Here is a 13,690-nt window from a genome sequence, read left to right as displayed (position 1 = left end):
CAAGTGTACGTGTGTATGCGCACCCCCATTGAAACCAGATACATTATGAAAAGACGTTATTATGACGTTATGATAAACTTATTTACATCTGTTTGTTTGTTTCTACTTCCTTTTTTTTTCAATAGGGAATTTACATGTCACGTGTTTTCTAGTTTAGGTTACATTAATGATGATTTGAATAAGATTTATGTTGGTCGCTTTTTCCGCAGTATAATACAACAGTATAACACAGACAGTTGTGTGTAGATTTTATAGCTACGTATATATGTGCCCAGTAATGCAAAGGAAAATGAATGAGTAGAGAACAAACTGCTGTATTTGCATGGCATGCAAAAATATTATTAAAAAAGTTATTGGAAGGCAGTGGCAGCTGGTGATAAAAAATTTGGGAGGGGCGCACTTGCAGGCAGTACTATACGTTGGACAAGAAATGTCAGGCAAACTGAATATTCAGAACACTTTGCAAAAGGAAAAAAAAACAATTAATACCAATTGCCACAACAGAATAGCAAACAAAATAGTCAGGTCCCATATGCCTGACTAGTGAACCTTAGCCGCTAACGTCATACAATGATCTCTGCTGAATAACTACCTGTGAAAAGTCAGGACCGCATTCAATAAAAGGGAAATGTAACACGGGTAAATTTAAATAAAGTGTTTCTTGTGAATTTGTTAGCTCCTGACCATTTCCAGCTCTCCACATTGTAACCAAAAGCATGTACAGGGAGTGTTCAGCAAGTAAATAACAGAAACCGCAGCCAAAGATCTACAGTATACAGGGTGACCCAAAAAAAAGTTTACACTGCCATAATACAACTTAAATGCCATGTTTATTCATCTTAGAATTACAATTTAATCACAAATTATACATTATTGTAAAGCACACGTACAGTACACTCTATTTTTCAATGTGTCCTCCCTTAAGTGTCACAACAGCCTCCAGGCGCCTGCGGAACGCTTGACAGGTCTTCTTTATGTAGGATGCTGTCATCTTTTCCCAAGATCTAACAATGGACCTCTCCAAGGCTGCCACAGAAGTTTGTGGCTTCTTACAGGCACTGTCCTCCACAGTTGCCCATATGCTATAATCCAGGGGATTGAGATCTGGACTCTGGGGTGGCCACATATCACCTTGTCAATCAACTTTTTGGTCCGCACAGATCGGCACTTCCAGACCCAGGTTTTCGTGAGGCTGTTCCAGTATCTTTCAGCTTCTTTTTAACTTTGTAGACTGCACATCTGGATATTCTCAGATTTGCTGCAATCTCAGTAGGTGTCAGACCGGCACGCAGCAATTCAGGTACAGCTAAAGTTTTCTTCATTTTCAGCAGAAGCACAGGAATTGTAGAGACGAGAGATTACCAGCTGCATTGAATGACCTTAATGAATCACTTAAGCATGACAACCTATTTAGATATGTTTCAATGGCTTTTAAACAAGCAGTCAACTGAGTGTCAACTTTTTTTTGGGTCACCCTGTATGCCGAAAATCAGCACAGAAGGAGATTAATGACAAATTATTTGGGAGGATACAGGTAGTCCCCGGGTTATGAATGAGTTCCGTTCCTAAGCTAGCAATGTATCCCGAATTTCCGCGTAAGTCGGAGTTAACTCTTGAAGTACCCCTAAATACAAAATAACTGTTTAAAAACATGTGTTTACGTCATAATAATAAGATAAAGTAAAAAAATAAGATACTGTGAGACACGTTGTACGGCTTTACTCATGAGTGAGTCGCCTTGCTGAAAGAAAGAGTAGGGAGGCGAGAGGGGGGGGGGGGGGGGGTATCACGGCCGCTCAGGTCGCCAGCATCGCCTCTCTTAATGCGAGCCTGCTGTCTGAACTCAAAAAAACTGATCGGGACTCGCAAGAGGAGCCAGACCCGGGGTAGAAGCAGCAGCATGACAACAAGGAAGTGGGACTTGACACCGTCAGGAACTGCAGGACGGTGGCGGTCCTGCTGGGGGATGTGGGGATCCTGACATACCAAGAACTAGCTCCCATTTACTCAAAAAAAAAATAAATAAATAAAAATAAAAAAAAACACTGGAGACAAAATGGTGGACAAAGTTTTGTGGTTGTAAAGTCGAAATCACCTAAGTCGGGTACGCCGTAACCTGGGGACAAACGGTATTTAATTAGCCAAATAAAGACCATAAATAAGTCATGTTAGTCAAAAATTCAAGCACTTACATATACAGTTGTGGTCAAAAGTTTACATACACTTGTGAAGAACATAATGTCATGGCTCTCTTGAGTTTCCAGTTATTTCTACAACTCTGATTTTTCTCTGATAGAGTGATTAGAACAGATGCTTCTTTGTCACAAAAAACATTCATGAAGTTTGGTTCTTTTATGACTTTATTATGGGTGAACAGAAAAAAGTGATCAAATCTGCTGGGTCAAAAATATACATACAGCAGCGCTAATATTTGGTAACATGTCCCTTGGCCATTTTCACTTCAATTAGGCACTTTTGGTAGCCATCCACAAGCTTCTGGCAAGCTTCTGGTTGAATCTTTGACCACTCCTCTTGACAGAATTGGTGCAGTTCAGTTAAATTTGATGGCTCTCTGACATGGACTTGTTTCTTCAGCATTGTCCACAAGTTCAAGTCAGGACTTTGGGAAGGCTATTCGAAAACCTTAATTCTAGCCTGATTTAGCCATTCCATTACCACTTTTGATGTGTGTTTGGGGTCATTGTCCTGTTGGAACACCCAACTGCGCCCAAGACCCAATCTTCGGGCTGATGACGTTAGGTTATCTTGAAGAATTTGAAGGTAATCCTCCTTCTTCATTAACCCATTTACTCTCTGTAAAGCATCAGTTCCATTGGCAGCAAAACAGCCCCACAGCATAATACTACAACCACCGTGCTTGACTGTAGGCATGGTGTACTTGGGGTTAAAGGCCTCAGCTTTTCTCCTCCAAACATATTGCTGGGCATTGTGGCCAAACAGCTCAATTTTTGTTTCATCTGACCACAGAACTTTCCTCCAGAAGGTCTTATCTTTGTCCATGTGATCAGCAGCAAACTTCAGTCGAGCCTTAAGGTGCCGCTTTTGGAGCAACGGCTTCCTTCTTGCACGGCAGCCTCTCAGTCCATGGAGATGCAAAACACGCATGACTGTGGACACTGACACATGTGTTCCAGCAGCTTCTAATTTTTGGCAGATCTGCTTTTTGGTGATTCTCGGTTGAATCTTCACCCTCCTGACCAATTTTCTCTCAGCAGCAGGTGATAGCTTGCGTTTTCTTCCTGATCGTGGCAGTGACAAAACAGTGCCATGCACTTTATACTTACAAACAATTGTTTGCACTGTTGCTCTTGGGACCTGCATCTGCTTTGAAATGGCTCCAAGTGACTTTCCAGACTTGTTCAAGTCAATGATTCGCGTTTTCAGATCCATGTATTTATATTTTTGACCCAGCAGGTTTGATCACTTTTTCTGTTAACCCATAATAAAGTCATAAAAGAACCAAACTTCATGAATGTTTTTTGTGACAAAGAAGTATCTGTTCCAATCACTCTATCGGAGAAAAATCAGAGTTGTAGAAATAACTGGAAACTCAAGAGAGCCATGACATTATGTTCTTCACAAGTTTATGTAAACTTTTGACCACAACTGTACATACATTAACTTGACCAGCTTCCCTGGCCATTTAGACATATAGCACCAACTGGGAAAATCCCAATATGAAATGGCTTAATTAATTAATTATTTGAAAGTAAAATCCATTGTATTAGTGAGCGCTGGACAGATATTTTAATTACTTTTATAATGTATGTTTGTGATGTCAATACTTTTTTTCCCTAAAACTCTGATGAGGCCGGCGCCATGGCCCCCGCTATTGACGAGCCACCACTGCTTACATTGGAACTTAAAAATCTCTGGCATGTTCAGCCACTTTTAATCAAACTCAACTGTCCTCTTTTTTACCTACTCAACATTTTATCAACAATGATTTACAGAGAATACCTTTTTTGATTTGCTCTCCTCAGCCATACAGACATCATACAATCCATCTTTTATAACATTACAGAGCAATGATTAATGAGAGGTTCACAATCCACCAATCACGATTTGAGTATCTATGACATTATATACGTACATTCTCATTTCTTTGACCAGGGGCTCAAGGGGACGGAGTATTTAAGCTTACGCTAACAAAAACCTGCTTTTAGCTGCGGATTGAGTTCAAACGGGCCTGGAATTTAAGCATCAGCCGCAGATTGAATTTCAGGCGGGCGATCCAGAAGCAGGAGGGGGCATTTTCAACGGGACTGGTGGGAACTGAGATGGAGATGAAGAGGTATGGGATTGCAGACATCTCTTGGTAAATGGATTAACCCAAGGTTATGTTGGCCTAATGTGTTGCATCTCTGTTAAACAATTAGGCAGCAGCCATTTGTATCCCTCGATCAATCTTGCCTAGCCAGAGAGAGCCATTTTGAAACCCCCCGTGGGACTGAGCGAGGACACTCCGGCTACGAAAGAAAAAACCCTGGAGGTTCACTGACCTTCGTTCCACTCTATGTAATCCGCACATCCATCTTTCCCCCAAAGATGACAGATATGGCAATTTAATTGTGTTTGGCTTCTCTTGTTGCATTTTTATTTCTCCCTCAACTAATGTGAGGATGAAGATGAGTGAACTTTTGAGTGGTCCCTCCTGAGATTTCCTTACATGAGACCACAAGTTTACACACAGCCCTGGCAGGAAAGATACTTGCCATAAAAGGTATGTTTTATGACATTTTGGAGAAAAATATAAAGACTGCAAAAAACATGAAAGCTTACACATGGATACATTTGAACTCTTGCTAAAATGTAACCCAAAAATGACCCCTAAAGAGAGATGCTAGATTTAAGGTAATAATTCGGCCAGCCCATACAGAACCTGACACTGTTAATGATAGATTACAGGTGACATTCTCGTTTTTGTTTTTTGTTAATTTGTCCTCAATTATTTCTCAATAAAAATATTTTTTGAGGGTTTGACTTTGCAACCATGTTAAGCATTGACTGTTTATTCAGCATGGAGCCAAAGTGGTTGGCACGAGTTGCTGCGAACTATGCGGTCATTTGCAGTTTGACATTTAAAAAACAAACAAAAAAAACATGCTAAAGAACACATGTGTTTGCCATATTGAAGTCCGGCTGCCAGATTGGAGTCCCTCAGTTTTGCTGTCACCAAGGGGGAAAAAAAAGCTTTGAGGGAGCTGTATTTCACAGTGTCAAGAAAAAAGGCTTCTGCTTATGAGAGCCTTTCCTACCCTATGTAACGGCTGCTTCCATCTCCCCAAAAACATTTGCACATGTCCATTTTCCTAGCAAATTAGAAACTAACACGCATATTCACTCACAAACGAGCACACATTTTCATGCTTTAATTCACATTTTGTCACCTAAGTTAGCCAAGAATTCATTTTCAAGACATAAAAATCTTCATTTCAGATGTTTTTTTTTCTCTCTCACACAACACACACACATACACAAACACCAACAAACACAGTTCTTTGATCTCATAAAGGGAAAAACTCTTTTACAGCCAGGGGTCAGTTCAAAGCTTGCGTCCGTCCTACCCCCAACAACTGAACCCCACCCTTGCCTCCTGCTCCTCCTTCAGTTTGGGTGATAGGGTTACACTCCCACTGATTTATGCCACTGGAATTGTTCATGTTGAGGCAAGGAATCTGACTTAATCATGCACAGATTCAGGCATATGTGATCAAAAGTGTTAATGTGTTAAATTCCCTTTAGCGTTTCATTTTCATTATTGTCAGAAATCCATGAGTGTTCCTTATGTCCAAGCTGCCCCTCGCACCCACGTCTTCCTTTGCGACTGAAATTCAAACTTTAATGGGGAGCGGCGGGGGCTGGGCTGTCTTTTCCACAGCAGTTATAAATCCTAATAAATCTATCATAATAAATGCATAATCCACCGTGTCTGGATGAGGGGAGGCAGCACGGGGATAAGGACAGCCGCAGATGACGAGCTGTATTACCAGCGGCTGAAACCAGAGATTCCAAAGCCTCTAGTGAGCATTAGCAGAAAGAAATCCAATCATTCTCGAGATATCCTCTTTAACACACATAGGCGCAGGCCCAGGCACACACACATACTAAAAGAGACATGGACACATAGGCAACATTGTTCACAGGGCAAATGCGGATGGTCTCTGAATGTATAAACAGTCTCTATATGTTACTCTTCACATCCGCACAGACACACACTTCAAACTACAAGTGCCATATAACCTATATGAAACAGTGGTGAAACAAGCTCCAAAGGCAACGTCTGTATTGTAAAATTGTAAAACGTGGAGCCAGCAGTCTCCTTAAATCACAGCGACGTCACTTTGTGCGCGCCAGTCCAATTCCATGTGTAAAAACAAACTTTTTGGACTGCTTTTATGCAACCATTGCCAGCGCGACCACCCTGTCACACTACTGCGAACCCGCGGCCTTGACTCCAAGGTGCACTCCATTACAGCTCCTACACATGACTGTCTGGCAGTGCTCTCAGCTCTCCCACAGGCAGCTCAGCCATTCATCTCTATTTTCATGACCCGAGCTGATAAATCAAGCCACTGTGTCCTTAAATTGCCGGTCCAAACTGCATTCAAGGCATTCACTTTTTCCAGGCATGGAAATTAGTGAAAAAGTGACATAAAAAGGGCACTTAGCTTGCCACCCAAGTGCTGAGCAGTAAAGGAGACCAAAGTAATGATCAGTTTTAAGTGGTGGAGAGTAGGGAGGGATGACGAGAAAGGACCAGGGTCGTAAAATCCATTTGCAAAACAACCAGTTGCAATATGGCTAAATGACTAAACAAAGAAAGGCTCTGAATGCATCCGTGGGATCAAGAGAAGATTTTGCGTGGATGGACATGTTGAGCTTTCCTAATTACAAAAACAATTTCTACCAGTGTTTATAATGACACCTCACTGGATCAACACAACTAATCTTATCCATTGGCTCTAACTTTACAGTAAATATAGCACTTTGCTACTTCACTCATCCCTGGTTTGACATGCATACCTTAGTTTCCCGAATATAAGGCACACCGTGTATAACGCGCACCCCAAATTTACTTGTAAAATCTAGGGGAAATTATTGTACCCGTGTATAACGCGCACCCTAATTTTAGCACCAATAAATAGAAGAATACAAGAAAACCGAGCTCGTGTACGGATACAGAAATGTCATTTTACTGACTGGTGAAACACAGCACCATCACACAATGGTAGTTCAAAACATTACCGTAAACGGACAATATGTACGGTAATATGATCTGACAACTTCTTCAACTTCAACCTACCAGAATCCAGGAGAAAACAAAACAGATGTGACTTTTCTTTAAAAGGCTGCTGTATAACTTGCTCGTTTCATCATGATGAATAAATGTTTCTTCCATGGATTGATACGGTAAAATAAAAGTGAGGATTTACGTCGGAAATCGGAAAGAGCGCATCGCTGTACACTAGACTGTAACAATAGGAACTATTGTTATTTGCGTTTAAGTTTCCCGAGGGACAGATATAGTTGACAGACACACACAGGAAGTCTGTGTTGTGTTACGTTTGTCATGGTCAGAGTTGCGGAGCTGCAATAAATGTTGACTTAAATGAGTTCAAGAAACCAAATTCTGTGCTTTGTGAAGAATGAAAAAAGCAGAATTTAACACAGACAAAATCATTCGACCAATCAGTGAAGTATTACCGAAACAAAATGGTGACGTCACGTACCGTAATGGTCGGCAACGGATCGCCGCATACGTTTCTTCAACACAACATGGCCATGTCAATAAAAAAAAAATAAAAAAAAATTGGTCTTTATATTAGGGGTGTAACGGTACACAAAAATCTCGGTTCGGTACGTACCTCGGTTTTGAGGTCACGGTTCGGTTCATTTTCGGTACAGTAAGAAAACAAATTGCAAAATATAAATGTGCTCGTTGTTTATTACATATTTTTGTGCTTTTAAGAAAATTTTTAAATTTGACAGCACTTTACATTCGGTCAGAAAATCATTCGGTACGCCCCCGTACCGAATCGAGGACCATGTACCGAAACGGTTCAATACAAATACATGTACCGTTACACCCTTACTTTATATTTACTGTATATATAATATATATATAATATATATATATATATATATACATATATATATATATATATATATATATATATATATTTCTGTCTCCATCCCTGTACCCGTGCATAATGCGCACCATGATTTTACAAGTTGATTTTGGGGGAAAAAAGTGTGCGTTATATTCGTGAAATTACGGTAATTAAGCAAAAAAAGTGAAATATTGGGGGAAATCATTTCACATTGAAAGTCATCTTCAACATCAGGCAGATGCCATCCAAATTATTGCCATCTTTAATAATCATGTTTTGTCCAGTAGATTACCACCAATAAATGCAGAACGATTCCATATGGCATATTCTACAGAATTACCGATCATACAACTAATGGGCTTTTCTCTTGCAAGCTAGAGTAGTTGCAGGTTCCTTGATGCACTGTCTGTAGTTGGTGATATAAATTGTTTGTTTGTTTGTTTGTTTGTTTGTTTGTTTGTTTGTTTGTTTGTTTGTTTGTTTGTTTTTTACAGATTTAGAAGAGTAAAGTATTTCACTAACAGCCAATTCTGGTTGACTTTCCTTTGAATATGCCTGGATTTTAGAATCTCCAAAAGCAGCTGGTTAAAATAACATACTACAAAATTTCCATTAATACCAATGTTCAAAGTGCATACTTCCCTCGAGCTCTTTAATGACATTCTCCTCCCACAACCTCAATCACAGCATATCGGATTAGCGTACCGGCCTGGTTGGTGGTGACGGTCACAGACACTGCCTGTTCTGGCCCGGGGCTCTGCGGCGAGACGCCATTTACCGCCCACACTTCGAAGGTGTAGTTAGTGTGGGCCTGCAGCTCGTTGATGGACACTCTAGTTCCCTTTAGGCTCAGTTGTTGGGGGCTATAGTGAATGGCGTTGCCGCAAGGTTGACAGCGTCGCCCATCGGGTCCGCAACGTTTACACACTACGTTGTAGGTGAGATCCTGGCGCCCCCCTGAACTCCTTGGCACGCTCCACTCAAGGTTAACAGAGGTCTCATTCACATTGGAGATTAGGTGTAAAGGTGCTGTTGGAGGCCCTACAAAGAAAATTGAAAAAGTTGGTGGTTAAAACAAACATCTCTGTGCTAAACTCTAAGCAGGTACTAAGTTACAGCAAAATGGTCTTGTGGTCATTGGCGAAGTGGAAAAAATTATTATTCTTGCAACCTTATAGTATACTGTACATTTCTTGGACCAGGTTAACAACAAATTAGTGCTACAAGCTGGGAAAAAGAAAAAAAAAAACATTTGTAATAAACCGGCGTGCCACGTGCATTTCACATTTTGAGCAGAACTACATTGAAAATTCTGCCCATTTATTGATTGACCCTGTGAGAGAGATAATCATGCTTTTACTGAGGGTTTATTGCAGGGGTTGGGAACCTAAGGCACACCAGTAGGCCTGCAGAATATATTGTTTGAATACGAATCTCCATCGCAATGTGCACATGCGCAATAGTCCTATCGCAGAATGTGCGATTATTATTCTTATTTTTTTAACTTTTGGTTTGCTTCATAAAAGCAACAAGTGTGCCGAGACATGGCTTCCTGTATCCCTTTTATATGCAGCAATCCTCATCATTCACAGATAAACCCCCTTAGCATTAAACGGTATTAAATGAATACAACCATATACTGTTGTTTTGCTATTTTTTGCACTTTCAGTTCCTAAATAAATTAATAATGAATAAATAAATAAAAATAAAGTACATTGAAGCACCTTAAATCTATAATACAAAAATTAATCATGCAGAAACTATTTTTATTTTTTTTTTAATTAAGAATACAAGGATGAATGACAAAAATGGGAGAAACTCAGGAAAAACAATCTAATAAAATACGGAACGCAATACACTTATACAAAAACATGGTGAGTCAACCATATTCTTCCCAAACAGAGCTATTTAAGTCATCTGATTAAAATTCTTGTAGTTTTAATATTGCGATATACTGTATATTGCAAACCCCCAAAAAGTTGCAATGTAAGTTTTTTTCAATATCATTCAGCCCTACTCACGAGCCATATCTGGCTCTTTTATAGAGCGCATCAGCCGGTTCTGACTGCATCGGGAATCTTAAATTTGGAACTGGCTCGCTCGCTTGACATGAACGAACTGTGACGAGCTGCTTCTGCATGCCCGTCGGGCATTAGAGCTCTCTTTTTGAGACAGAGCTGTTTGCCAAAAGAGCTCGCTGAGCTCGCTCCCAATTCAGTGCCGAATAAATCAGAGTATTTCAAAATGAGTAGGGGAAATTAAACCACAAAAATGAAATGTGTGGTAGCCATACACACACAGGCGCCAGAATGCGAGCGATCAGTTTCATTTTCATCGGGCATGAGTTTTTGGGCTGTTAAATTGGCACCAGTCCTAAGAGAGCCAGGCACACGAAACGACTGCCCCGGGAGACTCCGCTTGTCTAGGCCACTGTTACACACACGCCCCCCTGGTTGTGGTTTCTACTGCCAGCAAATATTCACAAAGCTACATCATGTTTGTATTAAACATTAGCCAAGTGGTAGGTGCGCAACGCGAAAAACTGATTCCAAATAAAATACTTTTTTTTAAAAAAATCACTAATTCAAACATTTTCCTTCCTGGTTGTTGCGTCAGTATAGGGAAGGGCAGAGCAGTGGAGTCTCAGCTTTCGTCTGCACAAAATGACGTCGAGCAACGATACAAGAGAATTTTGTAGTCAGCTGGTAAAGGGTGTATACATTTTTTGGGAACACCCTATATACAGTGGGGCAAATAAGTATTTAGTTAACCACCAATTGTGCAAGTTCTCCTACCTGAAAAGATTAGAGAGGCCTGTAATTGTCAACATGGGTAAACCTCAACCATAAGAGACAGAATGTGGAAAAAAACAGAAAATCATATTGTTTGATTTTTAAATAATTTATTTCCAAATTAGAGTAAAAAATAAGTATTTGGTCACCTACAAACAAGCAGGATTTCTGGCTGTCAAAGAAGTCCAACTTCTTCTAACGAGGTCTAACAAGGCTCCACTCGTTACCTGTATTAATGGCACCTGTTTTGACTCATTATCGGTATAAAAGACACCTGTCCACAACCTCAGTCAGTCACACTCCAAACTCCACTATGGCCAAGACCAAAGAGCTGTCGAAGGACACCAGAGACAAAATTGTAGACCTGCACCAGGCTGGGAAGACTGAATCTGCAATAGGTAAAACGCTTGGTGTAAAGAAATCAACTGTGTGAGCAATTATTAGAAAATGGAAGACATACAAGACCACTGATAATCTCCCTCGATCTGGAGTTCCATGTAAGATCTCACCCCGTGGCGCCAAAATGATAACAAGAACGGTGAGCAAAAATCCCACAACCACACGGGGGGACCTAGTGAATGACCTACAGAGAGCTGGGACCACAGTAACAAAGGCTACTATCAGTAACACAATGTGCTGCCAGGGACTCAAATCCCGCACTGCCAGACGTGTCCCCCTGCTGAAGCCAGTACACGTCCAGGCCCGTCTGTTCGCTAGTGAGAATTTAGATTATCCAGAAGAGGACTGGGAGAATGTGTTATGGTCAGATGAAACCAAAATAGAACTTTTTGGTAAAAACACAGGTTCTCGTGTTTGGAGGAGAAAGGATACTGAATTGCATCCGAGGAACACCATACCCACTGTTAAGCATGGGGGTGGAAACATCATGCTTTGGGGCTGTTTTTCTGCAAAGGGACTAGGACGACTGATCTGTGTAAAGGAAAGAAGGAATGGGGCCGTATATCGAGAGATTTTGAGAGAAAATCTCCTTCCATCAGCTAGGGCATTGAAGATGAGACGTGGCTGGGTCTTTCAGCATGACAATGATCCCAAACACACAGCCAAAGCAACAAAGGAGTGGCTTCGTAAGAAGCATTTCAAGGTCCTGGAGTGGCCTAGCCAGTCCCCAGATCTCAACTTCTTCATCTCTTCATCTTTTTTTTTTTTTTTTTTTTTTTTTAATTATTTTTTAAATAAAAAAACCCGATCTTTTTCACCAGATTCTGATCTTCTGACAGATGGGCTTCCTATCACGTGATCAGATCGGGGACATCCCTACTTGTGTTGCATTGCATACATGTTTACTTTATATTACGAGCGTCTATTAGATGTTCAATTAACCTGTCCTTAAGTCAAGAGGCTTCTTAAATTTCCTTTGATGTCTGGTCTATCAAAACATGGAAGGTTCCAATTTTGTCCGTGCATCTTAACTGAAATTCAATCTACTGATTTTTTTTTTTTTTTTCATGTATCGAATTTGCAGCAGACAGGGAAATGTCAGACTATATCTAACAGACTGCTTTTATGGCTGCCAACAATAACTGCTGTGCATGTTTGTGTTGGACCTTGTTATTAAGTACCCCCCACCCCCTTCACCACCACAACTGCTTTGATCTTAAATCTACAAACTCCGCTTTTATATGCAAGCAGCAATGCAGATGTGGCACAGACTCCCCTCATCATCAATTTCAATTTACATGTCAGCTCTACTTTAATGAATGTGTTTTTTGCGTGTTGCTTTCAAACGTAAGATTCGGTAATTGACTTAACTCTCCCTGCCCTCTCTCCATCTCGCTCTGACTAATGAAGCGCTGGCGAGCGCACTGGAGGGGATCGATGCACGCTGAAATATGAAATCTAGTCAGTTGGCAGACTAATCATTTTGCAAAGGAAATTAATTATCTGTGTTATTTTTAGAGTAGCACAATGACTATGAACGATGTCACTGAGACACACAATTGGGAGACTATAAATGCCTAGAGGGGATGTGAACAAATGTGAACAAATATTGCTTGAATGAAAAAGACTTGGTAGACTGATGCAAGTGCATTTGCAACTTAACATTTGTAAAAATTGAGTGAATGTAGAAGGGGGGGGGGGGGGGGTGCTGGACTTGGAAATTCATTAATATAGTTAGGCCATGCCTTGAGGAATGGGATCAAAATGAATGGCATGACTGAAAGTGTTACTAAAAGAGCAACTAAGTGCATGGTCTTATCATCAGCCTTATGAAGCACCAAAAAATTAAACTCATACATTTCTCATTTAAAAATGATAAAGCACTGCGCGGACTCCCGTATATTATTCACCCACTTCACATCAGTTAGAATTATAGATGGCATTTCTAAATTAAGGCGCCCACATTCAACTGGGATTATAATAGTGCCCTTGCCAGCTTGTTCAACTCTACTAACATTCTTATTCAATTTTCTACTTATTTTGATTGAATAATATTATTGTCTAAACTTTAGAACTTCAAGTGGACAGATGTGTAGGGTTTCTTGCTTCACACGTCACTGCTTCCCAATGCTATTTCAACCGACTTCAGCTACACCTGTTGCTCTCCCAGAATGCACCGATGAGAGCAAGGGAGAGTGGGAGAGCTGCTGGCTGTGAGTGACACATTATAATTAATCCCAAGAGAGTGTGAGGAGTGGGGAATGGGATTGTGGAAGACCATCCAGTCAATATAACCTTAACATGAATAGTCACACATTCAAAAGTTTGGCCAAAATTAAGTTTAAACTGAGGTTTCCCCCTCCT

The 13,690-nt window shown here is 40.6% G+C and overlaps 1 protein-coding gene across 1 annotated transcript in view; it reads right to left on the bottom strand.

The window, feature by feature from the left end:
• Positions 1 to 13,690, bottom strand: part of LOC130917346 (ephrin type-A receptor 4-A-like) — an 81,059-nt gene that overhangs the window by 33,452 nt on the left and 33,917 nt on the right. Inside the window, exon 5 of the mRNA XM_057838660.1 lies at positions 8,841 to 9,176. Within this exon, the coding sequence (XP_057694643.1) occupies positions 8,841 to 9,176 (336 nt within the window). The remainder of the gene's footprint in view (positions 1 to 8,840; positions 9,177 to 13,690) is intronic.

This window comes from Corythoichthys intestinalis, chromosome 6, assembly GCF_030265065.1.
Source record: "Corythoichthys intestinalis isolate RoL2023-P3 chromosome 6, ASM3026506v1, whole genome shotgun sequence".
Taxonomy (NCBI): Eukaryota; Metazoa; Chordata; class Actinopteri; order Syngnathiformes; family Syngnathidae; genus Corythoichthys; species Corythoichthys intestinalis.
Note: the sequence above shows the minus strand (reverse complement) of the source record. Positions and strands in the feature narration are given on the sequence as shown.